Source organism: Protopterus annectens, chromosome 6.part0 (genome assembly GCF_019279795.1).
Source record: "Protopterus annectens isolate FY-2018-M chromosome 6.part0, PAN1.0, whole genome shotgun sequence".
NCBI lineage: Eukaryota > Metazoa > Chordata > Ceratodontiformes > Protopteridae > Protopterus > Protopterus annectens.
Window position 1 is genome coordinate 1,043,012,255 of NC_056737.1, and position 27,509 is coordinate 1,043,039,763.

Here is a 27,509-nt window from a genome sequence, read left to right on the forward strand (position 1 = left end):
CCCATTCATGTCAAGCAAAGCTCCTCATTAGCCCTCTTTAAGAGAAATCTTGACAATTGGATGGGAAACAGGAAATTCACCCCGGGGATCACTGCTGTGGCTCTGATTGACAGGGGCACAGAAAAATAACCTTCTTGGGTGGCAAAAGCCAGGGAACCTTGTTTGGCTAGGCTTATATAGGCCCTAGGGCCGATAGCCTAGTACATACCTATGAACCTATGAACCTATGAACCTATAATACAGTGAAGCCTTAAAAGGACACATAAGGCTAAAAATGCATTTGGGATGTTACACAAGTCCGTAGATTCTAGGTGTATACTAGGCTAACAGCTACAATGGCCCTTAATAAATGTGACCCACAAATTTGATTTATATAAGGGGTTATTTACTGATTGCCTCTGTCCATCAGAGACATAGGTGCCAGACCAGGGATGAAATCCTGATTACACATCCATTGGTCCAAGTTGCACTAAAATAGGGTTAGAGAGGAATTCTGCTTCATAGGGATGGGGAGCCTATTCCAGAGAATGGGAATTCTTTATGAAACATATGTTTTCCAATGTGGCCTATTTATGTCACAAGCAAAATGTAGGTTTTTTGATCTAGTGGTTCTGATGCTGTTTGTTTTGTGTATGTGCAAAAGTTTTGTGGATGTTCCAGTTGCTGCATGCCTCTGGTTAGGTACATAGCAAAGGGAGCACTATACTCTACAACTGGTCTGATTAGAGATGAGTACAGTGGTATGATGACCTCTCTGAACCTAGATGCCATGTCCTTACGTATAGATTGGGCAACATAGAAGGATTTTCTTACTAATTTGAACACATGTCAGTCAAAGGCAAGGTCCTGTCTACATGGCTTCCTAGATCCCTGACTACTGAATCAACATTTACGGATGTTTTATTGATGACATAATTCACTGGGGTAACCGACTTCCCAAAAGGTACTATAATGCATTTCTTTGCATTGAGTTTTAAGCCATGCCTTTGGCATCACACATTTGTCTGTGTTAGACCTTCCTGAAAGGTGTTTTCATTCAATTATTGCCTCCAGTTTGCAATCATCTGTGAACCTGGTTAGCTAGAAGCTATGAAGTAATGCCAAAGAGGAATGGGCCTAGCACAGAGTCCTGAGGGACACCAGTGATGTCCAGCTTCTTTGTGGAGGTGGCCTCACCCATTGTAATCTATTGGGTCCTATCTGTGAGCCATCTAGCTATCCAGCATATTCTAAAGGGGTTTATACCTACTTTCATGAGTTTGTTGACAATGCCAGAGTGGGGTATTGTATCACATGCGTTAGTCAGATCTAGGTAAGCAGTATGCATTTCTTTCCCCTCATCTATTGCCTTAGTGAACTTTTCAAAGAAGTCTACCAGACTCAATAAGCACAACCTTCTTTTGACAAAGACAAACTGAGATGGGTCCAGTATGTAGAGGTCTCCTAATGTCTTGATGATAATTTCCATGATCATTTTTTCCATAGCTTTGCAAATAAAACTAGCTTGACTAATTGGTCTGTAGTTTCCAGGATCTATATAAGGTCCTCCCTTAAGAAGGGGGATGACCATCACAATCCTCCATTCTCATGGCACAAAGCCTGTTTTAAGACTATAGTTAAGCACTGACTACAGGGGTCCTGAAATGCTGCATTTTAAATGGTTCATGAGGCATCCTAGGATGTTAAAAGGGTCCATCAAGGCTGTGATCTTGGCTTTAGCAAGAGCATCCAGTACATGCCCACTAGTTATAGGTGGAGGAGTTATGTTTGATGGTATTTCTTGGGGGATGTTTGGAGTTGATGCAGGGGTAAAGTCGAAACTGAATTTGTCAGTTAACAGGTTTGCTAAATCCCCAGGCTTGGTGAATGTGGCACCATTAACCACTAGTTCAGTACATCACTGTGTGCTACCTTTGAGGTTTCAGAGATAGCTGTAGAAGGCCTTATGATTATCTTTCACCTGTGAGGCTATCTTAACCTGAAAGCTGGCTTTTTTGACCTAATTAGCCCTCTCAGTTCCCTATTTAGTTTTATGAAAAAGCTTTATGGGAATTACCATTCCTGATTTTTGACATATTTTTTCCTTTTGTTGTATATCCTGTTAAAGTTTGGATGCCACCAGGTAGTTTTTTTCTGGGGCAAGCTCCGGCCTTACTTCTAGAAGGTACAGCAGCCTGTATGCAGCCACTGACATGGTTGTATAGATTTTATGAGCGCAATTTGGTGTAGGCTGCTGTGTTTGGGGGGTTCGGGAGAGGCATTGAATTTTGACAAACCTCACTTTTTGGAAAGTAGTTTACCCTGGAATAGTTCTTAACTGTTACTGGTTTTACTGGGGTTACAGCATTGATTTTGATTTTGAAGGAGACAGTTTTATGGCTGGAACTTACCAGGGATGATAAGACACTGAGGGGTACAGGACTCTTCCATATTTGTGAATACAAGGTCCGGTATGTTGAACTGGATGTGTTCACTACTTTGTTAATGGTGTCTGTATTTACAAAGTCTAGGAATCTCTGTGCCTGTAGACTTGAGGCTGTGTAGGCTTCCCAGCCTATAGAGGGGTTATTAAAGTCTCCCACAGGTAGGGAGGTGTTAGGTTGGATGGTAAACATGTCCAGTAGGTCAAAGCATGCATTGTGAGTTTCTAGGGACATGGATGGTGATCTATAGCTGGCTAGGATATGCACAGGACTTTGTCTATGGTGATCTGCAGGTGGAAGAACTCTAGTGCATCATCCTGTAAAACCAGCTTAGAGGTAGGCTTGTTATTAATGTATACTAAGAGCCCTCCACCTTCAGCCTTTCTCCATGCAGCTACTGGCCTAAAAGTGTGAGAGGCACTGAAACCTTGCACTGGTGGGGTACTCTCTGCCACTTTAAACCATGTCTTCATAACTGCACAGATATCTGTATTCTCAAGTCTGAAAAGGGCTTGGAAGGCAGTAACACTTGTGGTTCAGCTGTGTTGATTTTGCTTTATTAGTAGGTTTGTCAATTTTATATTGCCTAAAAAAGGAACTATGGGGTGGGTAAGCTTTTAGCCAGTATTCAAAAGCCTAGAGATGAGAGGTGCAGACCACCCTTGGCAAAACAACATGGTCTGTTAATCAGGTTCCCCCCAAACTGAAAAGTATTGGATCCTGTTAGACTAACAACAGAAAGACAGCCAGTTGTTAAAATCAGTGATCTTTTGCTTATATTCTGGCATTATCCTCAGTGATGGTAATTAATATGCTGCTCAGTACTAGCCTCATACCACCCTGAGACACATAGTCTGAAAGATCCATAATGTCTCTCTTCATATAGTCTAGGAAGGTACATCTCAGGTCATTTACAGCTATATGGACTATGATAGAATCATACTGGTACTGTGGTGTAATGACCTGAGAGTGTGTGTATTTGTTTGTGTTTGTGATTTGCAGATCTTGACTGCAGATAAACAACTAACGATGCCAGGGCACTTCTATGGGTTTGACTTTTAAAGGCTCCAGGGCCATTAGCTTAGTATATACCTGTGAACCGTTCTCTTCTCCTTGGTCAGCCTGGTTAGAGAGGCATCATTATGTCTTACAATGGAGTCCGCTATAACAAGAGTCCTGGGAAGTGTGTTTGGTTGCCTTAGGTGCTTAGTGTTTAGGGGTCCATTGAGTGTGACTGTATATGTGGTGTTAGGTGATCTTTTTTCTAAGGGCCTGCCCTGCTGAGGCATAGTTTTGACAATGAATGGTCCAGGCAATATTTGTTATTTAGGAAGACTGTTTTTAGGCACCTCAGCAAATGTTAGTCTATGTTTGCACTATGTGCTATGTGCAGTGGGTGTTGTGTGCGTGGTTTCAACTGCCTCATGTGCACTTGTATGATAGAGTTTACCCTCCAGTATCATTATGCAAGTACACCTCTTGCATACTGTGTTTGTTTTTTTAAGGATTAAGTAGTTGTCTGTAAACATGAGACAATTTTTACATTATCTCAATATGCCCATATCCACCAATCAGAGAAGTTAGGAAACTGAGTATCCAAGTTGTCCAGTCCTTTGACTGGTGAGCTACAAGGGGGTGATGTATTGTGGTTAGAAGGCAATTAAGGGTTATTTGTTGGTGTAAAGGGTGCTTTACTGGAGCAGATTATGCTAAACAGTACTAAGTTCTACTACATTTAATGTTTACACAATACTAAGGGTGTCTTATTGAGGTAGATTATGCTAAACAGTACTAAATTTTACTAACTTTAATGTTTACACAATACTGAATTCTACTAAAGCCATAGGTATTGCCAATCAATGCCCAACTAACTGCTCTAAGTTTCTTGCCATGCAGGGTTTTTCCTCTATATTTACTGCTTTACAGGGTGCAGTTTAATGGACCATATTATAGAGAAAATTTGCTTTCTAGGATGGATCTATGGAAAATAATGGCTGGGAAGAGTACTTAAATAGCTCATACAACATACAATAACAATAAAAGAGGTTAAGGAGAGATTTTGGAAATCAGATTACCCTAAGGGGCAGAGAGGCCAGAGGCATAGCCTTATAAAACCATAACAGAATAAGGGTGGATAATTGGAAAATAATTCATGGAAGAAGCAGGCTAGCTACAGAGGGATCCAATCAAATAAAGCCAGTACTGGAGCTCTTTCATAAACTTTAGCTTAATGTCTCAGTGGAGGTTGAGGCAGACACAAAGGACAAGGTAACAGAAAGGCACTGGAATGCAGCTTTTCTGAGGTGCAGATTAAAATTTCAAAATCTTTAGCTTAATGTCTCAGTGGGGGATGGTGCACACACAAAGAATATGGGAATAAAAGGCACTAGACTGTACCTTTAAGCAGGTAAATGATAAGCATACTCTAAAACTGTAGGATCAAAACTGGAATATAAAAAAAAATACTCTCACTGCTGAATTCTGCTATATGTTAAGGTACCAGAATATGCAGCAATTTACCAGCAAAACTGTTTATAGGAAAATGCAGTAATAAATTACCAAATAATGCTCAGATCTGGCAGTAGTCCACAGTTCTACCACATCTGTGAACAAAATTACAAAACTGTGACCCAGCAGGGTTTACAGTACAAATGGACAGCTTTTACAAATAATCTTACTTGTTGAAATAGAAGTGCAGTGTGATGCAGAAACACAATCTTCCAACAACTGCAAATTATGGTACAAGACTAAGGCTCTAGGACAAACAAAAAATTCAAATAAATTTGTAAAAAAAAAAAAAAAGCAAAAAATATAAAGAAGTATCACCACACAGGTCACTGTAAGTGCAAATTAAATATTAAACAAGCAGAAAGAAAATAAAAGCTTTTTTTGAGGTGCTACCATGTGAGTAAAGAATAGGAGGATCTACATACTGACTTTGTGATGTTTGTGTCTTACTATCAAGTCTGAAATACCATACACAGAAATAGAACACAGCACCTACTAACATCCCAGAAATCATGTCATTTCCCCCTTCTGAACATCTGTTACTTCAGTTTTCAGCAGGAAATTCTACCAATACATTTTGATACTCTGGCAGTAAGTGCTGAAGACTAATGCAATTATCTGTTAATGAACTGCTTCCTGTAACAGAAGGTTTGATTCCCTTTTCCTACTGTATGACTCTAAGCAAGTCACTTCCCCATAGAGGTCTTTCGGCCAGTTGGAAAATTGAACTAGGCTTAATGATCTCCTGGAATGCAAACCTTGTAATGTTACTATTGTAACTTTGTATACATATATAGGATTGTATTCTGTACTTTTGTTATTTTCTGTTTTGCAATCTTTTTTATCCTTGGCATGTGTCCATTTCATGTGATATGCATGCCTTTTGCTCACAGCATTGTAGTCGCAAAATGGTTCATAGTCATGTATGCAATATTTATAAGCTTTTCAGAAATTATACATTTATTTGTTATGTAGACTTTTCTGCAACTCTGAACCCAAACAGTGACAACATACCTCTCAAACTTTTAGCATGAGAAATGTGGATGAAGTCTAAAATAACGAGGGGTGATGGACCCAAAAAAATAAGAACAGATTTTAAATATTACTCTTAGCAAGTTACTAGAATAACAGTTTTTGTGTTAGCATGCATTTCCTGAAGGATATAAAGTCTAAAACACAAATGTATATCATTATTTAGTGACTTCACTCCTCAATGATTTGCCAGAAAACCACAAATTCTGCTTGGAACAGACCAAAAATCTGATGCAACAACACTTGAGAGGCATGAGTGGCTAGTATGAATTGTTTCTGGATCAGTGCACTAACTCTAGCTGACAAAAAATAGTAAATAATTGAATACATTGATTTACTATCAAAATCTTGAGGTGACTTACCTCGGCCATTCACATCCCTGACCCAGAACAACGAAAAAGGATCACGCCAATTGCTTAGAATATTGATTCCTTTGAAGGAAAGTGTCAACATTCAACCACTCACCATCCTGAAAAAAAACGTCCGCTACAAGGCAGAAAATGTCCTACCATTTTGCAAGGGGGAAAGTCCCCCTGCACCCCTCATGTGGGGGCTGCACCTCTCACACCCCCTGCTACTTATATATTCTAACTCCAAGATCACACTACAGTGAGGAAAAGGGTAATTTCCCAGTCCCTCTGTAGTGCAATGCCCTTCAAAACACAGATGCTCCAAACTGCAAACACAATCTCTGTATCAACGTTTCACAGTCAACAGGAATTGTGTTCACAGTTTTGCCTCTCTGCAGCTCCATGTTCATCCTTCTAACTGTCGAGGTAAGCCACCTCGACATTTTGATTGTAAGCCAAATACATCGATGTATAAGCAGTAACAGGTTACACTAAGGTGCTACCTCTTGTTTTAGGGCCAAGTTGAATTATTTTAACTGTTCCCACTTTAGTGAGACCCCTATTAAAATGTATGAACTATACTGCACATGCTTTATTGTACTAACCAATAATTATTGTTGTGCACTCGTAAGAATTTATTAATTAAAAAAAGTATTCAAGCATGTCAAAATATCACACAAAAATATCTTTTCTGGGTATTCAAAAAGAACCCCACCACCAGTGGTAAGAACTGCAGCCAAACTGACTGTTTCCAAGGTGTGGGAAAATGCAATTCAGAGAAATGTTAGCTGCAATGTGTAAAGACCTCATTATTGGCTAATTTTCCTGTCTCTGATTCACAATGAATTACCACAACTCCAAATCAACACATTCTTGCTATAGTCAACACTGGCAGCCCATACATCGCTTTGGCACAGGCAAAGCCTTCACGCGCTTTTCATGCACATGCACACACTCAGATACACACACACACACACACACACACACACACACACACACACACACACACACACACACACACACACACACACACACACGTAGCTCTCACCTGTCCCTTAGGGTATACAGTGTCTCTGATGTATCTTCTTAGTTTTGTTCCTGTGCTCACACATTACAAAACCTCACAATCAATCAGTAATGCCAGATATTATAATAAAGTTTCATTCATCATAGTGTTCCTTCATTGCATCATGATGCTAGACCTGTTGTTCGATTAAGTTTTTCACTGAGTTTCAAATTCTCCCTAGTGTTGTCTAGTGCTCCTCTGCTTTGGCCCAAAATTTCCCAGCACACTGTCCCTAATTTTACAGACAGCTCCTTCTTTTGCTGGTTACAGGTGCCCTGTACCCAGTAACTCACAAACACTTGCAATGAGTGAATAATGTCAGACATTAGAGTTTAATAGTTATTATTATTACTATTATTATTATTATTATTACTATGTAAAAATCCCCCTTACACTAACTCCTCAGTTAGAATAGAAGGTTAAGGCTCCAGTTTGCTGTGCAGAGTTCAAAACTCCCCATTTTACTTTTTTTTTTTTTTTTTCAGAGAATTAAAGTAATATATAAGAACTGTCCCTGGATTCTTGCAGTGGAACAGAGAGATAACTCTCTGCTAAAGAAATGTGATTGCAGACGGTACAGGGTTTGAATTTTTGTAAGTGCCTTTAATGCACAATATAAAGAGTATACCTGGTGTCAGTTTTCACTCAGCCCCCACCTTTAGTGCTTCAAATGTTGTTCTGTTTTCTTTTTAAATGCCTTTAAGGCACGGTATAAAGAGATATCCCCGATGTCTACTGTCCCCCCCAAAAAAATTGCAGGATTTGCTTGATAGTTGAAGTGAGTGCGGAGGTGTGACAGCTCCACACTCAGACATTCACACAGTCATGCGTACATATAATGTACACACACACACACACACACACACACACACACACACACACACACACACACACACACACACGTGCACACACTCAAACACACACAAACATGCACACACACATTCATACAGGGATGCATACCCCTACCCTCCCTACTTATCCCCTAACTAGCCCCTTTACTATGATAAGTAGTGTTGCCACCTTTCACTGTGACTAAAACCCAACCAAGGCTACAAGTCTCACAGCTCCCTTAACCCTTATTATCTCCTCCCCTCTCCTCCCTTCTCTCCACCCACTTTCTGCCCATTTTGTGACATCATAGTCATGTTAGGGGAGAAGGAACATCCTCTTTTCCTGGTTTGTGATGCTTTTTTTACAGAAAAACATTATAAATCTGCTGATTTACTATGCTTTTCTGTAAAAAAAACATAGTAAATCTGTCAATTTAATAAACTCCGATAGTCTGTTTTGTAAACTGAATACCATAGTCTGTTTGGTCTTTTCTAGACTATGAGAAAATCAGTTTGATAGGTGGCAACACTAGTGATAACTCAAGAAGGTGCGCGCGCACACACACACACACACACACACACACACACACACACACACACACACACACACACACACACACACTAACTGCCAACTAAATTCCCTGGCACTTGGCTCTAACATGATCCTGCCCATTGGAAGCAATGGGTGAACATGAGCTTTTGGCTGTATTCATTAACATGGTCAGTTGTGGGACCTCATAGTTGAGACAATAACTCTTGTTGAAAGCATGTTGCAATGTCCACATGCCCACAACACAGATGTCTATAGAGAGAAAAAATCTACAAGCAAGCTCTGGAGGCAGCTGTACATCTAGATGAATGGTCTTTGCTATGACATTTTCAGGAGATGGTGATCTGCTCAAAGGCAAAAGATGATGTAGTTCATAATCCACTTCAAAAGAGTATGTTTTGGTAACTGCTAGTCTCTTCTGTTCTGAAATAAAGTAGATGAACAACTGTTCTGCCTTCCAAAATCAATGTTCCCACTTCAGTTAAAGTCTTAAAATAGTAGTCCACATTCAGGGTGTTAAGGGTTTAATGTGCCTGGCTTTGGCCATAATAAAGAGTACAGAGAGATGACTAGACTTGCACTAGGATGGCTCAGAAATGACTTTTAAGACAAAAGCAACTTGTGCTCCTGAAACACCAAATAATATTACTTACAGATGAGGATATGTAGCTGTAGAACATAGGAAAATTCTAGGAAAGTGATCTCTAGAAACATTAGTTGCCTAGCCATACACACCTTTAAGTAGACACATTTAAAAGTTCATACCTATCTTTAATCCTTCATGGTTGCCTTTAACCTATTCCATTAGCTTCAATCTTTTGCTCAACTTCAATTTGTCACAGGTCCTCTATATATCCCTAACCAATTTTCTAAGGGATCTCACTATCACAAGCCTTGGCATATACTGCTGAAATATAAGTGATGGCCACCATGAAAAATGGATTTCTAAGAAGTAAACTTCAGAGCCTTCAGAGCAGTGAGTTGAACTGACAATAGGGAAGCTTGTCAATCATGATGTTTGAATCCTAAAGAGAGAACGTGTTCTTCAAAGGAGGGTGGTGTTATAACATGGCACAAAGGAGCTATCTGACCAGTCAATGCTGATCTTACAGCTTGCCCTCTATGAGGTTATGATGCATGTCGTATTTAGGGGTGAGGGGCTATTGTACCCTTAAAAGCTTATATAAGGAAAAATTGGAAGGACTACTGGGATACGATGAGAGGAATATTGGACAGATTGAATGATAAAGCAGGTATCCTAGTGTGGAAAATAATAGCAATAATATAATTGCATTGCCATTGGTGGTATGTACAGCTAGGCTTGTGATGATAAAACCCCTTGACAAATGGGTTAGGGATACAGGGCAACAATGAAGACTGAGAGATAGGAATGCCAAAATCTGATCGGTAGAAGTGGTTAATACAGTTCATAAGGTCAAATGGTGCAAAAATAAAATGGGTAAAGAGGGAATAAGGGAACAGAAGTAAACATGAGAGCTGTGATGAAAAGTCTAGAGAAGCACCAATACTGTTGACAGTTCTGATTATCAGGAAAGATCAGTGGGAGTTCAGGGAAGGGATATGCACAGTAGCTGGCAGAGTGGGGTGGGGTAACAAGGTAGGAAGGGGTGGCACACTGGCATCATGTGCTTTGTGATGGTCTTGTAGGATGTTCAGTTTGTGGTAGTAAGAATGGACAGTTTGAATGAGTGTTTAAAAAGTTCTGGGGATAGCAAAATCATGGCAGTTGTCAAATACAGGGGAATTGAAGATGGAGGTAGATAAATGTTGCATGGCTGAATAATGAGAAGGGATGAATAACATAATGTACTAGGACTTTGGTTAAAAAAAAAAAGAGTACCAGGAAGGAATGAGAAAACTAAGTGGGATGGTTCATAGTAGCAGATATGTTCTGGAGATATGGAGATTAATGTGACAGCAATCTCCATACAGCAGCACTATAGGGAAGTTAAATATATTTAGAATGTAAAGGTGACAATTATCTATGTATAACAACACTATAGGGAAGTTACATTTATTTAGGATGTATAAGTGACAATGATCTATGTGTAAGAGCACTATAGGGAAGTTAAATGTATTTAGGATATAACGGTGACAACAATCTAGGTATAACACTACAGGGAAGTTACATTTATTTAGGATGTATAAGTGACAATCATCTATGTATAACAAAACTATAGGGAAGTTAAATATATTTAGGATGTAATTTGACTATGAGAATTGTTAACAGGCAAGACCCTGGGCAGTATTGCTGTATGTGTCTTTTTGGGGTTGGACAAAGTAGAAAGAAGAGTCAATGAAGGCTAGGGTAGAAATGCAATCCATTCTGGGAGGGGCTAAACTGGAAGTTGTAAGGAAGTGGAAAGAAACAAGGGTAGTGAGGAAGGTAAGTCTCCAAATGATGCTGCGTATGGACGTCAATTAGAAGTCTTGAGAATGGCAAGTGACAGAGAAGGTTACAAGAGAGGCAAGGGTGGCTAGACTTGCTAGAATTAGAATAAGGCTAGATTGGTTGTAAGCACTGGACTGATACTCATTGGTGGAACATCAGTTTGATAGAGTATGGAATGTTAGTGAAGTCTATCACTTGACATTATAGGGGAGAGAGGTTAGGGACAAATGAGATTAAAGGTTTGGGTATGTAAGCTGAATTGGGGAGTGACGTGGCATTGCAACATTTGGCATGGCATTCATGAAAGTATTGTTTCTGTAAAGGTTTAAATGTAAGTATGAACTATGAGGTTAGAGTTAAGACAGTTGAGAGATATTCATTAACACTATGTGCTGAGTGATTTACTGTAATGTAATGCATGAGAACACAGACATAAGATATAATTAACTTAAAAGGAGTAAGTATTTAATTGAAAGTTACAAGTCTATTAATAAGACAAGTAGGGAAGTCTTTAATTGCTAACTGGACATTTTCTGAAGTGATTTCTGCAGGTTTATTTTCTTGTAGTGGTACACACATGCATATTCTTTGACAACATTTTAATTAATATTAGATCATCACTTGAATACATTTACTGAGCATAAGTTAAATTTTAATTACAATGTTTAATAGTTAATACAGTTAAAGAGCTTATTTTGTTGCCCAAGATTAGAAAGTCCATTAACATTTCATGTAAGTATATACATAATCATTAACAGTAACAGAAAAAGTAAATACAAAAGATTTTGTTTCAATTGGCAGCCTTCATTTGTTTGACCCAGAGGACTCTCCTCACCCATTACCAGGAGAATCAGCAGAAAAGAGTTCATTGAGCAACTCGAGTTTCTACTGAGCCATCACATTGTACAGTCAGAATTGAGTCACTCTGAGAGTGATAGAATTTATACACCATGGATAATATTGGAGAATTAACTTAAGCAAATAATTTGACTCACAAGAAGGGAACTGGTATTGTATTTCTTATGCATGAGGGAAGTGATATAATGACTAATATAGTATACAGTAATATAGTGATGTGGATCAGTAACATTGCCAGTGCCTTCGAATGACTGACACTTTGATGACATTCACCTGAGCTCGGACGACCTGCAAACAACCCACTGATGGCTTTTTTATTATCCTACATGCCCACCATCAGGCACTCCACCTTCCATCTAAATGATGCAGTCATGCTTACTGTAGAGGTGTGAACCAGATCCATTAATTCCTAAACCAGGTAACAGCCCCAGAGCCTCTTCACTCCCCTACTTGAAATGCAGGCCTTATGAGCCCAATCATTACCACAAGAGGCCTATCAGGTGTTAGGAAGCAGACCTTCCTATGCTCAGTACAGATCCACTCTTACAGTTACCCAGCCCCTCCCCAAGATGCCGGTAACTTCTATAAATTCTTCTACAAAAGGAGGTCCCATGAATACTTTCACACTCATGCATACCTCTCAGCTTACATGAACCATGTAGCCACATTTACCCAGCAACTCATCCTGTTATCTTGAAAAAAAACATTTATTTATTCATTTATTTATTTATTTACATTTGTTAACCGGGTAGTGTCCAACTGTGTTGAAAAAAAATGTTTTCAGCAAAGACCTGGGAAGAAAAGCTTCACAACAAAATGAAATTAAGGTACAACCAGTAAACTTAGTTTAAGTAGTACATTGCTAACAGATATGTAAATGAGCTTAACAAAAATATTATAGCAAAATATAATAACAGAATACAATATAAACATGCATGTTTCAGGCATACGGGAATACTACTTTTTTTTACAATATATACGAGGCACATAAGTCGTAGCTTTGCAAGGTGAGTCACTTCTGAAAGACCAAAATTGGTCACGTAGTTTTACATGTTAGGTCATCTGAAGGAACAAAGATTAATAAAGATAAGACAGATAGTGGGATAGCGCTATGTAGCATAAGCACTATTTGGGCTAACATGTGTGAGATGAGTGGGAAAAAATAGAAAGAATAGGAAGAAATAGGAAGAACATTTGTTGTGAAGAGTACAGCAGGCCATAGCATTCCCCCCAGGGTGAGTGAGCTGGTATCTGACACTTATTCCCACCCTGCCCCCATCTCAGTTATTCCCATACCTGTTCCACAAATCAAAATCATGCTACATACCTAGGGCTTTATCCTTCTGTACCACAGGACCAGAGCATCCCATTGATGACTAAGGTTACCATTACCGAGTTTTGGAACACGCTGTATTAATTTTGATAAGTCATTCTTTCAGTCTTCTACATTTTGCCAAGTAGGCTTTGACAAGTGCATTGTCAGCAATGTAAAGGACAACCCCCAAAAAAGGAACATTCCCTTCTGTAACATTACATGACGAACCACAAGGAATGCAGCACCGTATTTTTGTTACGCAAATACATTTAAATGCAAATTATTTGCAATGAACACTGGATTACTGCACATAAAGTCATTTGTTTAACATTAGTTCTAGCAAGTCATTGACTTTAGCTTTAGTTCTTCTAGAAGTCACATATGGTTAAGCTAACCAGTTGCATATAATCAGACAATTTCACCAGTTTTACAAACAGTTAATTTATGCAGAAAATCTAATTAGTAGACATGTTACAAAATTTCAGCCAATGCATGGAATTGCACTTTTGCCTAATATGAACAATCACACGGTCACGGTAGCCCTTGCCATAAATTGCTCAGTTGGGAGACTCATTTAAGGACTGAGCTATTAGATGCAAAAGCTGCTTTTCTTATTAAAATAGTGCAAGTTAAGTGCAAGATGGATTCCAGGGAAGACGATTTTGACAAACAGCATTTATAAAATGATGTCACAAAAAATAAGAATCACCTCAGACAATAGCTAAAGCTTATTGTTAATGCATTGCTGAAATTTTTATTTAGAACAAAGACAATCTGAATGCAGCTAATGTACCATCTATAAACAAATTAACAAGAAAATGGATGTTCCTGCATATTACGTATAATTCAACTGTTTTGTAAACTAACATTGAAAAATTAGTACTTGTGCTGTTAAACTAGTTATGATAAATTGTCCTGCCAGAGATTTCATACAACAGCAAGGCAACTAGGGTTCTACTATGCCTCGCCAAAAGTATTAATACCATGCATTGCAAACACTGACAAATAATGTCTGAAACACAGAAGGGGAAAAAAATAAACTTTAAACATTTTTTGCTTGAGGCAAGACCCAGTTTACTCCTTGATGTGGGTGGGGGCTGGCCACATATATCCCCGAAAGTTATACATACCAACTCCATGGTCACAACAACTCAAAGAAGGGAAAACTCACCCAATAAAAGCAAATCATTGTCAGTGCACACTTAGAAATCATACCAACAGTTATTTCTATATAAAATGGAGATTGATGTTATGTTTCTCAGTCTATTTTTCTTCATAGTATTGAAGTTCAGAGAGCTTCACCTCAACAACCTGTGCAGGAGATGGCAAAATAGAGGTGCTTCTAATGGAGACTCAGAAAAAAAAAAGATCATTACAGACTGATAAAATAATCATACTGACTATATGAAAAATAAAAATTATAAATAAAATTATGTCATATAAGATAGATTTTAGCAGTGAGTGATGGGCTAAAATTGCATAATAACATGGATATTACTAATGAAACATAGAACTAAGAATGTGTCATTTGTATACACATTTGCAGCTATCCAGAAAGTAGACATTTTATAACTTTACTTGCTCTGATAAGTGGAACAACAGGTATAATAAGACTGATTATCTTTCATTTTATTATTATTAATAGCCATCACCACATTAAGAATGAAACCACTAGCAATGGCTATACAAATTATGCTGCTTGGTATTATTTTAATTACTGTGCAAAGTAAAGAATATAACACTCAGATTACATATTTTCTCCCTATTTAGTTGGTTGTCTGCAACAATGTTAAAGCTAACCAATAAAAGTAACGCATTGGTTGAAGTAAGCAATGGTTATCTGGCAAAACAGAAACAATAATGCCATTATCAAACAAAAACAGGATATATTACCTTACTTCTTAAACTGCTGTCTCTCTGGCAACATAAAGATAAATGGTAAATGTAGGTAATGACTATCCGACAATGAAAGATCAGACTTTACCAGCAAAAAATGTATTTCTCCTGGTAATACCTATCTTACAAAAGATAAAAGTCACTTATGAAAACAAAACTGTTAGAAGAATGTTGTGGATCCTATTTAAACAGCATTCTTTTAATGGAATGAGAAAGAGAAAGCTAGATAACTAGAGAGAGAGGATGACATCACAGTCCACATACAGTTTAAAGATGAAGAAAGGTTCAGCAGAGCACAGCAGATGTACGTCTGTGTAATTACATGGATACTTTAGAAAGATATGTTTCATTGAAGTGTACCACTGTACAACAAAATTCAAAATTTAACAGTCATTATTGTTTTGTATGCACAAGGGCTTCTGAAGAGTCATCAAAAGTTGATTATATTGAAAAAGCAGCCTTAACAAGCACTAGATATCTTACTTTAAATATTAAATTGTTTTTACTGCAGATTTAGAAAAGTTAGATAAAAGTATTTATTCTTTCTCAAGTCAAAAACACTTATTTTTGGAATGAATTGTGTATCCTTTCTATAGTAATGTTTCCCTTAATTCTTGAGTTCTTGTAATACTTTATCCTTTTGAGGGAAAAAAGTCACACAACTATTTTAAACAGTCTTCCTTGTGCATTTGTAGAACAATGAGGTATAAATAATCTTTCAGGATTTTTTATGCATTTGAAATGCTTATTTCTATGAAAAGTAAAAATGCTGACATTTTTTTTCTTGTCCCACTGGAATAACTGCAGTTCTGATATTTTCTCCTAACTCATTCTTCAAAAGTCTTTCAACATAAGTTGGTGGATTAGCTGCACAGCTGCAATATTTTACTCTGGACATAGTAGAGTCTGAGTGGTATCAAAGTAGAACTCCAACTACTTACCATTAAGGGCTGGTAGTTTCCCTGAAGTCATACACCCACTTTTATTTTATGGAACCCTTCCATAATATTCTGTGCTACTGAAAATAGGATGTTTTGAGTCATTAGTTATAGTGTAGGTTTCTGAAATCTGAAGTAAATAAAATATGTTGATAAAAGTTGCTGATTTTGAATTTTTATTGGATTCAAACATACAGTGCTCTTTACTACCTTTTAAAAGTTGATGTTAATTATATAAAACACCTTTACAGTTGTATTTTAAACTATGTTTAAGACTTCTGCAACAGACAATAATGAAACTTGTCTGCACATTCCAACCTTGGCAAAGCAGTTTATAAATAAATACGAAAAGCATTTTCTATAAAGCTTAAGTTATTCTTTCTGTTTTTATTTGCAGTGCTGCATATGGAGGGTTCAGTTTTAGTATTTGAAGATATCTTTAAGTTAATTGCATTCTACTGTGTCAGCAGGTAAGTCTGTTAAATGCTATGTCTGAACACATGCAACATTTTGCACTTGATTTTAAAAGTGAAAAAGTTGTTCAACTATAAGGGTAGTTAAACTCAATTTTAGAAGAAATAGTGAAGGTATAAACGTTATCAATTTCAAGTTTGCAAAACATTGTATGAATTGTTTTTTCTGTGGGACTGGATAGGAAGCACAAAGTCTTACCACATTTTTTTAAACGTATACTACATTTGTCATGGAAATGTTGCAGCTGCATTTAAAGGCCATTTACTAGATTGTTTTCAAAGTATTCGTTCATGCATATGTTGGCTTATGTTTTGATAAAGAGTTTTGTCTACTTGAGTATTGCATGTTTTCACTGCAGGCCCATGGATAAAAACCCATCGTAAAATGCACCCAAATTAAAATAAATTCAGTGGATAAAAACCCATCATACAATGCACCCAAATTAAAATAAATTCAGTGGATAAAAACCCATCATACAATGCACTCAAATTAAAATAAATTCAGTGGATAAAAACCCATCGTACAATGCACCCAAATTAAAATAAATTCAGTGGATAAAAACCCATCATACAATGCACCCAAATTAAAATAAATTCAGTGGATAAAAACCCATCATACAATGCACCCAAATTAAAATAAATTCAGTGGATAAAAACCCATCGTACAATGCACCCAAATTAAAATAAATTCAGTGGATAAAAACCCATCTTACAATGCACCCAAATTAAAATAAATTCAGTGGATAAAAAACCATCGTACAATGCACCCAAATTAAAATAAATTCAGTGGATAAAAAAACATCGTACAATGCACCCAAATTAAAATAAATTCAGTGGATAAAAAACCATCGTACAATGCACCCAAATTGAAATAAATTCAGTGGATAAAAAACCATCGTACAATGCACCCAAATTAAAATAAAATTAAGTGGATAAAAAACCATCGTACAATGCACCCAAATTAAAATAAATTCAGTGGATAAAAAACCATCGTACAATGCACCCAAATTAAAATAAATTCAGTGGATAAAAACCCATCATACAATGCACCCAAATTAAAATAAATTCAGTGGATAAAAACCCATCATACAATGCACCCAAATTAAAATAAATTCAGTGGATAAAAACCCATCGTACAATGCACCCAAATTAAAATAAATTCAGTGGATAAAACCCCATCATACAACGCACCCAAATTAAAATAAATTCAGTGGATAAAAACCCATCATACAATGCACCCAAATTAAAATAAATTCAGTGGATAAAAAACCATCGTACAATGCACCCAAATTAAAATAAATTCAGTGGATAAAAAACCATCGTACAATGCACCCAAATTAAAATAAATTCAGTGGATAAAAACCATCGTACAATGCACCCAAATTAAAATAAATTCAGTGGCATTATCATTCTTCTTTCTTTTTTTTTTTCTTTCTTTCTTTTGTTCTTTGTGGAAACAGGTAAGATACAGTTTCTTTCCTTTCTTTCTATGGCTTTGTATGTCTTTTTAAGTCTTTATATGTCTTTTTACGTCTTCTTATATCTCACTCTCTATATCTATCTACATTGGAGGAAATTAGGTAGATCTATTTTCAGTGATCCTGAGGAGAAACACTTCTGGAACAATTATTAAATATGCCTAAATATAATATACATAAACATACATGACTTAATGTGCACACACAAATATGAAGAAGAGAGAAATCTCCCAAAACAAACAAACAAATCATTGCTGACACACAAATAGAAACTGCAATGACAGAGCTTTCTATAGAAAACAGTTGTTGGGAAGTTCAGCATTAGGGATCTTGGGATTACATCTTTGGAGAATTTGTGCTTGAGGAGGCATAGATATACTAAAAATGTATCACACATTATATTCATTGATTGATACATTTGTAGATATTCCAAGGGCAATGAGTATTATGACTAAGCACTCCTTCCAGTGTCTCCATCAGACTGAACCTTCTTTCTGCAGGATGGCCGTAGAAGTCAATATCAGAGTAAATTTGTGGATTTGGTTAGTAAGAGGGGAGTGGTTTGAGAATTATAAATTTAGCAGTACCAGGGGCAGGTGGAATTTGGGGGCAGGGTGGGGTGCGGAGCAAGCCCGAGTTAAGCAAGGATGAGTGGAGTGGGGTTGAACCAAGTCACAAGATACCTGTATTCAGTGCTTGCAAGGTAGATATATCACTGAATGTAAATAGATTTTTTTTTTAACTTAGAGTTATACAGGCAGGTTAAAATACACTCTTGGTATAAGGAAAGAACCTGTATTTTACCCTTAGATGATCATTTACTAGCAACTGTTTGTTAAGCAAAGTTTTGCACAGTTTTAATAATTTATGGGAGTGCAAGGGATTATTGCCAATGCTATAGACCCTGTTCAGCATTAAGTTACAGAAAGAATATATGTAGAAATTATGGATAGTAACCTTATGCAGTCTGTTAAGATAGAGTGTCAGAATGGTAATGCCTTCCCTTATTAGTTGCTAGTAGCTGGATGTCCTTTTAACATTGTAAGCCTTTCAGAGGGATCAGTAGGGGGATAGTTCCTTATGCAGTCTTTTAAGATAGAGGGTCAGGATAGTAATGCCTTCCATTATTAGTCGCAAGTAGCTGGATGTCCTTTTAACGTTGTATGCCTTTCAGAGGGATACATAGGGGGACAGTACCTAAAAGGGATATAGTTGTTAGAATTTATTTTTCTTAACTACAGTTAGTGACCTTAGGAGCACCACTTATAGTCATTAAACAAGCTTCTAGTACACATAGTCTTTGCAGCATTTATGTTAATCATATGGTTAAACACATCTGGCAAATACATAAACAAGCACTCTAATACTGTCAAGTAATTTAGCACTTAATTCAAAGAAGTCATATGTATTACACGCTGGACTGGCAGCATTTAGTACAACTTAAGTTAGTTAAGACCAAGTAAGCATGGCTGCACTAGGAGACCATGCGCAGTACCATTCACAAATACCCTTCACTTTATCAAAACATAACGTAGCAGCAAGATCAATTATTATGTACTTCCATCAGTTAGTCAAACAGTAATTTTTTTGGTAGAACTAATTACATACAAATAGCCTATATGCAGTTAGATTACATACTGCACTTGATGAAAAGTTGAGCGACTGAGCCCTAAGGTACTGGAATTTTAAAAGTGGCAGTTTATGTAGGAGAGTAAGTAACCTCGGTTCTGTAGATGAAGGAGGGTGGGAATCCAACAACTGATAGGATAATCGCCCTTGCGGGGCTGAACCAAGTCACAAGATACCTTTATTCAGTACTTCCAAGGTAGGTATATCACTGAATGTAAATAGATTTTTTTTAACTTAGAGTTATACAGGCAGGTTAAAATGTACTCTTGATATAAGGAAAGAACCTGTATTTTACCCTTAGATGGTAATTTACTAGCGACTGTTTGTTAAGCAAGGTTTGCACAGTTTTAATAATTAATGGGATTGCAGGGGATTATTGCCAGTGCTATGGACCCAGTTCAGCATTAAGTTACACAGAGAATATACGTAGAAATTGTGGATAGTAACCTTATGCAGTCTGTTAAGATAGAGGGTCTGGATGGTAATGCCTTCCCTTATTAGTCGCTAGTAGCTGGATGTCCTTTTAACGTTGTAAGCCTTTCAAGGGATCAGAAGGGGGATAGTACCTTATGCATTCTTTTACGATAAGGGTAAGGATAGTAAAGCCGTCCATTATTAGTCGCTAGTAGCTGGATGTTCTTTTAACATTGTAAGTCTTTCAGAGGGATCACTAGGGGGATAGTACCTTATGCATTCTTTTACGATAAGGGTAAGGATAGTAATGCCTTCCATTATTAGTCGCTAGTAGCTGGATGTCCTTTTCACGTTGTAAGCCTTTCAAGGGATCAGAAGGGGGATAGTACCTTATGCATTCTTTTACGATAAGGGTAAGGATAGTAAAGCCTTCCATTATTAGTCGCTAGTAGCTGGATGTTCTTTTAACATTGTAAGTCTTTCAGAGGGATCACTAGGGGGATAACACCTTATACAATATTTTAAGACAGAGGGCCAGGATGGTAATGCCTTCCGTTATTAGTAGCTAGAAGCTGGATGTCCTTTTAACGTTGTGAGACTTTCAGAGGGATCAGTAGGGGATAGTACCTTATGCAGTCTTTTAAGACAGAGGGTCAGGATAGTAATGCCTTCCGTTACTAGTAGCTAGTAGCTGGATGTCCTTTTAATGTTGTAAGCCTTTCAGAGGGATAAGTAGGGGTATAGTACCGTGCTTGATGAAAAGTCGACCGACTAGACCCTGGAGCATTGGAATAATGATGATATTCACAAAAGACATATAATTATAATTATTTACAAAATTCCAGACAGCTCGGCTGGCAGTATTCCCCTTTGTCACAGATATGTTAATTGATATATATATATATATATATATATATATATATATATATATATATATATATATATATATATATACAGTGGATATAAAAAGTTTTCACACCCCTGTTAAAATGCTAGGTTTTTGTGATATAATAAAAATGAGACCACAATAAATCATTTCAAAACTTTTCCCACCTTTAATGTGACCTATAGCCTGTTTTCAATTGAAAAACAAACAAATGTGTTAGAGAAAAAAATATAAAAAATAAAAAAAGTACAATACGCTGGTTGCATACATGTGCACAACCTTAAACTTATACTTATTTCACCTCACCATCACTCATCACCAATTATCACCAAAGAACAGGGTGCCACTGCACTCTCTAAAGCTAAAAACACAGCTTCAAAGGGGGCTTAATAATATACCAGGTTTCCTCCTAAACAGTTTAAATCAGCACTTATCAGACTGATTAGGATCACTATTTAACCACGGCCTCTGGACTGGCTTTTTCCTGAGTGGAGGACAGCAACATTCATTACTCTAAATAAAGTGGACCATCTACTGACCCAGGTAATTACCGACCCATATATTTGACTAGTCTTATATGTAAGACCATGGAAAGAATACTCATGGACATGATAAATAATGGCATAGGAGACCTCAAAACACCAGATCCAACCCAATTCAGCTTTTAAAGGGCAGGTCATGCCTACAGAATCTAGTGAATTTCTTGAGAAAGTCACTAAGGCCATGAATGAGCGTAAAACAGTACATATTACCTACATATATCTGGCCAAGACATTTGAGATAATTCCCCATTCTGGTATTAAAAATAAATTCACAAAACTCGGCATAAATCCGTATGTTACTGGATGGATAGCCAACTAGCTCATGGACAGGATACATATGGTCATTGTAGGTGAATCCAGATCCAGCAAGAGGGCAGTTACTAGTGGTGTGCCACAGGGCTCAGTACTAGAACCACTCCTGTTTGGTATATTCTTCTCTGAAGTCAAGGCTAATGTGCAAGGTCTCTGGATGACAAAGTTTGCCAATAACTGCAAGCTCGGGCAATCTTTGAATCCCCAACTATGTAGATATCCTCCAGGAGGGTCTAGATCAGTCAAATGATTGGTGTCAGAATCATGGCCTAAAACTAAATGCAAACAATGCATTATCATACCCTTTGAGAAGTCAAATACCTAGCAAATTACAACATCAATAGCATACCCCTTAGAGCAGACTCAGAGTTGCGAAATCTAGATAGACAGATAGATAGTCTGAACTTTGACTACCATGTGTCCACAGTGGTGAGGAAATTCTTTTATGTGTCACAACTTATAAATAAGGTATGGAATCCAGATCTAAGGAAGTTATAGTCCCACTCTACTTAGTCCTTAGTAGACTAATAATCAAGTGCAATCCAACATTTAGAATGCACTTGATTAGGCACTTACAGCAGCTGAAGTGACTTCAGAGGTTGCTCAGAAAGAAAATGCAGGGTGTAAACAACTTGAACTATGCAGATAGACTAAAATTCCTATCCCTTTACTCTGTCTCTTATCGACTATTAAGGGGTGACCTATGCCTGATCTACAAGGGACTCACAAATCCAGCCTTAATGGATCTGCTACACATCTGCAAGTCAAACAGCACAAGGGTCACCCAATCTAGGGGTATAAACTTAGTCAGTGACTCAAACAAAACATGCTGGAGAGACAAATATGTGTGTCAGAGATTGCTCCTTCTTTGGAATAAGCTTCCTATTCCCATTAAGCAGAGCCCTTCAATGGCCCTCTTCAATCTGCATCAATGAATGGAGAATTGCAAATTCCCACCTGGGGTAGTGCCCATGTCCCTTAGGGATAAGGGCAATCTGTAAGATATTCAATGCACAGGCACAAATCCATGCCATTGTCTTGCCTCAAGGGGCCATATATTGGGTAAAATTGGGTTATATTGGCTAGACATGTAAGGGCTCTTAAGCCGTTAGCTGAGTAATCTCCTATGAACCTATTTGGAGATAGAATAAGAATGTGACAAGGGTTCTCATATTTGTAATGAGTGTGCCAGGAAGATGCCTTTTAAAAACTCCTAAATAAAGTTCATGACTATGTTTTGGCTCTTGATACAAGTGGCAGCTTTGCTACATAATACTAGTAATTAACAATGAAAAAAAAATAAAACCCTGTTATCTGTGAGCCTGAGTTGTTAGTTAAAAGAAAATACAGTTCAAGAGCACAAAAAAAAAAAAAAAAAAAAAAAGAAACACTGATATAACATCTGACTTGGTCTGTCTATTTTTATTTATTTATGTATTTTATTTTACATTTGTTGACCGGGAGTGTCCGATTGAGCAAAAGCCCTTTTTCAGCGGAGACCTGGGGAGAAAAGCTCCAGACACATATATAGGGCAATTAACAACAGTAATTAGACATTCAATATTTAATTTAAGAAAAAGAATAAATCAAGAATTATTTAGGTATACAAACATCATTACAATTCAATATTTGAGAAAAAGAATAAGTCAAGAATTATTTAGGTATGCAATCGTCATTTCAATAATTTTCAAGTTATATAATATGTAAGCAAGCCGGATGACCAACAATTTAAGCGTGAGGTGTAAGAAGTAGTGGTTTGACAGGAATATGCTAATTAGAAGTTTTTTTAGGCAGCATACAGCTTAGTAAAGAGGTTTGACTGATAGTAAAGGAAGTTGGTCGAGTAAGAATCTAAACTGGTTATTTTGAAGCTAAAAAGGGAAGATTTTGGTCAGGGATGGTGTGAGCAGAGGCAGGTCCAGTCTTTGTAAAGTAATCTTTGATGGCTATTTTGAATTGTAGAGTTTGTCAGATTTCTTATTTTTAGAGGGAGTTTATTCCATGCAGTAGAGGGGCCATAACTATATAAGTTGCTGCCAGTTTTGGTTTTTGGTTTGTGAACCTTTAGTAAGTCTTGGGTTGCACTTCTGAGATGTCTGGTAGGAGAATAATGTGAGATGAGAGATGATAGAGCTGGGCAGAAAGATGCTTGATATAGAATGGAGTGGATTATTTGTAGTTGAGACTGGAGTAGTAGGTGAGGTAGTTCAAGCCAGTTTAGGAATTTAAAGGCGAGGCAGTGATGAGATTTATATGAGTGTTGGCTGTGAATCTGGTTAACTTGTGATAGGTTGTTTCTAGTTTGGTAAGTAGAGATGAGTTTAGATGAGTAAGTATTTGGGAGCAGTAAGTTAGACAATGAAGAAGATAGGCATGGGTTAGAGTAGGCCTAGCTTCAGTGGTGAGGAATCTGCTATTTCTGTACAGAAGTCCTAGCTTCTGGTGGGTTTTACTGATACAATTGTTAATATGTAGATCAAATTTTAGTTGGTTGTCTATGGTGATGCCAAGTAGTTTTGTGTTGGTATCGACTTCAATGGGAGTATTGTTTAAGAGTTCCTATTAGAATGATGAAAACGCATTTTGGTGAATGCATTTTCGTCGACACATATAGAGCGAACAGCCAAAACAGCGAAGCGGCTGTTCAACGAATTCTTTCCCTGGGAAAGAAGTCGCTTGACCGCTTCATTGTTTTGCCGTGTTCTGCAGTGTATTGTGGTCTCTTGTCCGGTATAGCTCACGAGCGTGAATGTGCAAGAGTTGCTGACCTTAGAGTTAGGGTGCGGGTTAAGGTAAGTGCTTATGTATGAAAGTGTTTATTGTTTTTTATTTTGCGTTAGATGTATGGTTGAGTTACGTGTGTATGTGTTTTCAGGTGTTTACTTTTGTTTTAGGGGGTAGAATTAGGGTTTAGGTAAGTGTGTATGCGTTTGGAACTGTTTATGTAAATGTGCAAGAGTTACTGACCTTAGGGTTAAGGTGCGGGTTAAGGTAAGTGCATATGTCTTAAAATGTTTGCTGCTTTTTTTCCTGTTAGATGTATGGTTGGGTTACGTGCATATGTGTAGTTAGTTGTTTATTGTTTTTTGGGAGGGGTACAATTAGGGTTAGGATATGTCTGTATGTGTTTGGAAGTGTTTAATGTTTTTTTTTTTTTTTTGGTTGGAACAGCGATTTCTTTCCCTAGGAAAGAACTCGCTGTTCTGTGATTTCGACATTTTCAGCTTTCGCTGAAAATGTGTCGATGAAACATCGTTCGCTGTTTTCAGTGTTCAATGTTTCAATATAGACCTTTGTTTAAGGATGTTATGGTAAAGGAAGATTTGATGTAGTTAACAGATTTAGGGAGAAAGAGAAGCAATTTTGTTTTTTTTTAGGGTTGAGGATAAGCTGGTGTTTTTTGAGCCAAGTCTCAACAGAGTTGAAGGATGTCTGGGTATTTGATAGTAGTTCAGAGGGAGAGTTTGCAATAGTGATGACTGTAGAGTCATCTACATATTGGACAATGGTGGACTGAGGACAAGAGGAGTAGAGCGAGTTGGTAAAGATATTAAAAAATAGAGGTCCAAGTATGGATCCTTGGGGAACACCAGTTTTTAAGTGTAGGGGGAGGAGAGTTCAGAGTCCCATCTGACTGACTGCTGTAGGTCAGTGAGACAGCTGGAGAACCATGCTACTGTATCAGAAGTGAAGTAGAGGTCAGTGAGTCTGTCTACATTTGCGATTGTTGTTCCTTCCTCTCTATTTCTACTATTTTTCTCAGAAATTTGTGCAGATAGGATGTACAAGCGTCTATCACTGACACGTCACAATTTTACATCTCACACTAGGACAGTGCACCTTACCCTTAGGAAAAAAAAGGACACTTGAACTTCAGATGCTCATGGAAACACAGTGCTGACCACTGTCTAGGGCTATACCTCTCAGCTTCTTTGATCAACAATTCTGTACAAAGATAAAAACAGTAGGTTCATAGGAACATACCAGACAATCATTATGCTGTAGACAGTTAACAAGCCTAGTCAAGGAATTCTATTTAAAAGTTTCCTTCAGACTCAAGGAAGACAAGACAAGATAATCTTAGGACAATATTTGGCTTCCCATCCAATTTATAAGTTTACCTTGAAAACAATAGTGGTGCTACCCTGCTTTACATGTAGTAGATGTCTGTTCCAGAGAAGAGGAATACTTTCAGTTATGACTGTATCATGTCACCTCGTCTCATTTATCTTCTGATGAAGGTTTAGTGTCTGAGACCTCATGTTTGATGTACCACTTACTCTACAAAGGAATAAGAGGTCAAAGAGGTTTGGAGATTTCATGAACTGAAAGGCTAGTACAGATCACCACAGAAAGAGCTGCCAGTCTGTCCAAAGAGTTTTGAGGCCACTGATCTTTTCAGATATGAATCACCAAGGTCTCTCAAGTTGAGGAAAACGTTTTGACAAATACATGTGAAAAGGCACATTATATTTTAAAATACCTCTGATGAGATACAAGTAAAAAGGGATTAAGACCTTTATTGCTGACATAGAAATATCTCTGTAAATTAGTTGAGCCAAAAAGAATGTTTTCCAAACTACTGCAGATTATTACATCAAGAGATCCTAGATGCTTTATGACAGTGTCAGACTGAAGGAGTGTGTCACCTATATATTATATGAAAATGATTTGTTTACCAAAATTAATTATACTATATTTTTCACATTTAATTTGCGACCATTGTCCTTTCACCAATTATTAACATGGGGTAACCCATGTTGGAGGAATTGTGAGTCAATGGAAGATTGAATAACAGCTTTTAATTTACAGTAGTCTACAAACTAAGATAACCATTGGCCAGGAGTGGTCAAAAGGTCTGAGAAATGAATGCCGAATAGAAGGGGGCCCAGCAATCAGCCCTGTGGTACACCAATGGTAATTTTATGCTTTCGGAAATGGCACCTGTGACTCTAATCACATGGATTCTATCAGAGAACCAGTTAGCTATCAACCCTTCAACAAAAGGATTTCTATTCAGATTTACAAATTTGTCAGTAATGCCAGAATGGGAAATAGTGTTAAAGTCCATGACCAGGTCTAGATAACTACTTCACAACTGCTTTGGTTACTTTTTCAAAGAGATCAACATCTTCCACATAATATTAGATCCATAAGCAATCTTAATCATTTCAAAATATCTCTCAAAAGACACTTATTTGAATCCTGGCTTTGCACATGTAACACTCCAGGTTAATTATTAACTTAGCATTACTTATACAATACAATACAATTTGGCTGTATGTACTAACTCTATTAACATATCTCTTCTAGCAACACTACTTCGCTATAAGTAGTTACATTCCTAGCTGCAACTCTCACCACGGAAGTATTACTAACTATGCACTACTATGCCTAAGTGGTTCTCCCTGCTTAATTTCCTAACTAATGTTATGTTCCTCCACATATATATATAACTTCAACCGTGTATTTGTCTATATTCAAGTGTTTAAAGTAAATTATTAACATGGGGTAACCCATGTTGGCGCAATTGTGAGTCAGTGGAAGACAGAATAATAACTTCCAATTTACAGTCATCTACAAACTAAGATAACCA

At 37.3% G+C, this 27,509-nt stretch overlaps 1 protein-coding gene across 2 annotated transcripts in view; it reads left to right on the forward strand.

The window, feature by feature from the left end:
- The window catches only part of RIN3 (Ras and Rab interactor 3), a 1,126,789-nt gene that overhangs the window by 657,240 nt on the left and 442,040 nt on the right, over positions 1–27,509 (forward strand). For both annotated transcript variants that reach the window (XM_044074650.1, XM_044074651.1), the window contains one exon: positions 16,577–16,649. In XM_044074650.1, coding sequence (XP_043930585.1) covers positions 16,577–16,649 — 73 coding nt within the window. The remainder of the gene's footprint in view (positions 1–16,576; positions 16,650–27,509) is intronic.